We start from the raw sequence: 3,999 nt of genomic DNA on the forward strand, positions 1-3,999 counted from the left end.
CAAAGATTATTGTCAGCAAGATTGCAGGAGCAACCCTCGCATTTGTCACACTTCTTATGTGGGTGTAATCTCTGCGTTGCATGCGCCAACCGAACCTAAACTATATATTGAAACAGATGTAAATCGTCGATAGGCGGGCAATGAAACCACTTAGGGAAAGCCAATGGCCCATGAGTGGCCAGCGAATGCGTATGGATATTGTACGGCTTTGCTAATTGTTTCCAGGGCGCTGGAATCCCCATAATTGAATAAGTTCCAAACGCCTAACAAACCAAATTTCTATTGATTATTCGTGAGAAATCAAGGAACCCTGGAATTTCAGCATGGAGTATTGGTGGCTGAAGTATTCGGATAAGCACACAAGAGATTATTTTCGTGATAGGGAATGTTGTAAATATGATTTGTGGCCGTCGCGATCTCCGTATTAAAACTTTACCCAATGCACTTACATACAATGTTTACATCTGACATTTCAAGAATCTTAACGCAACTTATTCACATTATTTTTCTTTATTCTGGGACTACCACGCATATAAATGTGATAAACAGTGAGATTAAATTTATTTATTAGAATTTAGTTGTGACCAGCCCCAACAAGACGGAAGCCAACAACCGAATACCGTAATGGCTACAAAAAATATTATTGTCGTAGTTTCTTGAATTTTAGCTGTCTTCAAAACTCACCAATAAAGTAAAGCAAATTAGCAGGGCTCATATTGCTTCAAGATGTAAAGAAACCTTAAACGTTTGCGTCTTTAAACCCTAGTTTTTAAACCTATTTTTATCAATATATTATAACTAGAAAATTTTAATTTCCACACTGAAATTGCTACCGTTTCTAAATGTCAGCCATATTATGAAGAGATGCAAAACTATTACATAGAATTTGAAGCTTACAAAGTTTTTCTGGAAAATCACAGTGGGATTGTGTTATTAATTTTTGTTACTGATACTTGTAAATTAAATTTAAAACAATTGGACTTGATCTTTTCACTTGATGAGAATTGACTAAATTATGATTGCATGTGATCAACACTATTGAAGCATTGTAACTGGTTAATTTCTTAAACCTTAAAGCTATTAAGAATATATGCCCGTTCCTTGTAGACTAAAAGGGTATACTATATTCGTTAAACAAAATGTAACACTTAAAAAATACTGGACTACAGCGTTCCTTCTTGATTTCGACTTTATTCATTATTCAAACATAAAAAGCAATAAAAGCATATGCCAAACCCTTTGCTGCACTTCCACTCAATCTTTTCAAATGTTCGAACCGCAAAAAAAAACTTCAGCTTATGCAGGCGAAAAGTTTACGCCCTTAATACATATCATATTGTCCAGGAATAACTTTTTACTGCTCCTTCTCTTACAAACTTCAGCAACTTTCGTTTAACATAAAATTGCGGGCCAAAAGCAAACACAGTTGGCTAATGTATTGCCTCCGGGTCGCAAAGCCCGCCAGCTGACCATTGGATATTGGCCAGACCCCAAATTTCACCACACTCTCGGCCCCAAGTAGTTGCAACTTTTAATTGCGCTCACGGATTTACTGGCAGCATTCTGGACAAGACCAAGACAATGGATAAAGCTGAAGCCCCCGGCTCAACTTCAACCCTAACTTCGACTGCGCGTAGACAAAACTACTAAATGTCAAAAGTGTCAAAATTTTCTTAGAATTATGTCTAGCGAACATCAGAAATTGCCCGGGAAAAGTGCGCCATGTTGCTGTTAGCCGGCAAAAGTTGCGGTTGCTCATACACTGGAAGAAAAATAATGGAAAGAGTTCAATTTTCTTACTTAAGTACACAAATATTTATTAAATAAAAAAAAAAACATTAATTTCAGCTTGACCAATTAATCTGTGTATTGAATCTATAAATGCTGATCATTATTTGCTGTTTGGATTTCCTCGCAGTGTACGCTCTGTTGCTATTTTGGCGTTGCTGCCGTTGAGTTGTGGGGCTCACAAGCCACATGTTTCTGCTCGTAACATTTTCGACACATTAACAGACTCTGGCAGGAGAACAGGGTCGCAATCGAGCCAGGCCAAAAGCAGAACACCATGGCATATAGCACATACGAGCATAGCCCAAACAGCACATATGGCAGGTAGCGTAGCGTCGTCTTGGATTTTGGCCTGCACGAAAACAAGGAACCCAACCGCTCCAAAGCGGGAGTTTCGGTGGGTTTTTGTGTGGCGACGAGACGCTTGTGCTAGTTGGCCATGCGATATGTGAAATCGAGAACAGTAATGACGTTGTCAACTGGCAACACTGCGGGCGGGTTGGCCAAGACTGCAACAGCAGCGTGGCATCAGCAACACATCACATCGCATCACGTACGCAGACCAGAACCAAAAACAAAAGTCGGGACCCAAAGCGCATGGAGAATGGTAAATGGTAGACGGTAGATGGCAATGGCAACATTACAACTTGCCCGGTTTCGGTTGGCTCTCTCCAACTGGCGGCTTTTTCAATTATCCCCAACGTATCAAGCAAGAAGCCAACTTTAAAGCCGGCCTATGACGAAATGAAATTTGGTAAGCAACAGGCGCAACGGCAACATTGTGGCCAAAACGGCTTCATTGAGGTATGGTATTGTATACTGCTTGTATTGGGGCTTTTCAATATATGCAATATTAAACAAATCAATTAATAAATAAATATATTTATATATTTAAGTAAATACGTATCCCTATCTTATAGATAATCCTACAATCCTCTGCAACAAAATAATAACCTCCGAAGGGGCCGATATATCAGAAACATATTTTATTTGTGCACCATTTACCAGCAGCCAGCAACATGCCAGCAGCAACATGTGCGTACCCACCGGCAACATTGAGTGAGAGTGGGTGGCGTTGGCCTTTTCTTTTCTTAATTTTTGTAACATTTTGTAAATGCGGCAATAAACGCCGCAGGCAACATCGAAAACGAGACACCTACGGTGTGGAAGCAAAGCAATTACATGGAGAAAAGGCAAGGGGGAGAACTGTGCTGCGGACCTGGTTTGTTTAGTTTAGGCCAGGCCAAAAATAAAAAAGTAGAGACAAAACGAAGTCGAACTGAGGCGCATTGAAAGCGAAGCTTTAAGAATCAGCGGGAGATGCGAGGGAAAGATGACTCGAAGTCGGAGTTACAGTAGAGAACTGGGTGCGACTTGCAACAGTAGACGCCTGTGGTATACTATATGGTGCATGGTAGTGGGGGAAACCTGTTCCACGCACACAGAAGAGGGTCCCTCGGGGGGAGCACACGACTTTTTAGTGACGACACAAACGGGTTTGGGTTTTTAGAGGGGCAGATATGGGGGCTCTAAAGTAAACTTCACACTGCCTTCGCCTTCTTATTGTTATGTTTTATAATATTTTAGAGACAAAAGACAGAAACGCAGACTTTTGGAGTTTTGGTTAAGGAGTTGCAGTGGCTGCACTGAGGGAAATCAAACGATTTTAACTTCACTTCAATTGAAATCATAAATATTGATCTCTTTTTTTACAGAACGAATGGTATGTCATGAACAATCATCTTTAAATAAACCAAACCTTCGCTTTCCCTTTAAGATCTGTTAAAAATAAGATAAGATCTTGAATGATGATGGAGTTTTTCGGAGTCCTTTAAAAGAGTGTAGAAGAACACTCTTATTGATTTCCAGAAAATGCCCTGATTACATAACGATTTTATCGCAGTGCAAAGTCGTTGCAGTCCGAGTCTCTGAGGCGACACTTTAGTTATTTTCCACTTCTTGCTGCACTCCACTTCACTTTTCAAAGGCCGCATTAAAATGCATGATAAAAACGAGCCCATGAGCCACATGAGTTGGATGAAAATGATGACGCCCAAGGAGGCGGTGATGACGACGATGGACATGATGAAGAAGGTGGGAAGATGGAGGAGTACGATGATAATTCTCGTACTGATGAGGCCGAAGCCTCCCCGAGGCAACTGCTGCAACTGGTTGGATGCAACCATGTCAGGATTGTTGTGGGTGCAGCAT

The 3,999-nt window shown here is 40.7% G+C and overlaps 1 protein-coding gene across 1 annotated transcript; it reads right to left on the reverse strand.

Annotated features, from left to right (window-relative positions):
* Nucleotides 1-494: 494 nt before the first annotated feature.
* LOC117150746 lies at nucleotides 495-732 on the reverse strand. Its single transcript, XM_033317779.1, has 2 exons — nucleotides 685-732; nucleotides 495-628 (listed from the first exon to the last, which is right to left on the reverse strand). The coding sequence occupies exons 1-2, from the start codon at nucleotides 713-715 to the stop codon at nucleotides 561-563; spliced, it is 99 nt and encodes a 32-aa protein (XP_033173670.1). The 5' UTR covers nucleotides 716-732; the 3' UTR covers nucleotides 495-560.
* Nucleotides 733-3,999: the final 3,267 nt, after the last annotated feature.

This window comes from Drosophila mauritiana, chromosome 2L, assembly GCF_004382145.1.
Source record: "Drosophila mauritiana strain mau12 chromosome 2L, ASM438214v1, whole genome shotgun sequence".
Taxonomy (NCBI): domain Eukaryota; kingdom Metazoa; phylum Arthropoda; class Insecta; order Diptera; family Drosophilidae; genus Drosophila; species Drosophila mauritiana.

Bases quoted from the DNA above. Each gene is read 5' to 3' on its own strand.
- LOC117150746 (XM_033317779.1), bottom strand. From the start codon at position 715: ATGAGCCCTGCTAATTTGCTTTACTTTATTG. The intron at 629-684 runs GTGAGTTTTGAA...TATTTTTTGTAG, and splicing joins TAATTTGCTTTACTTTATTG to CCATTACGGTATTCGGTTGT.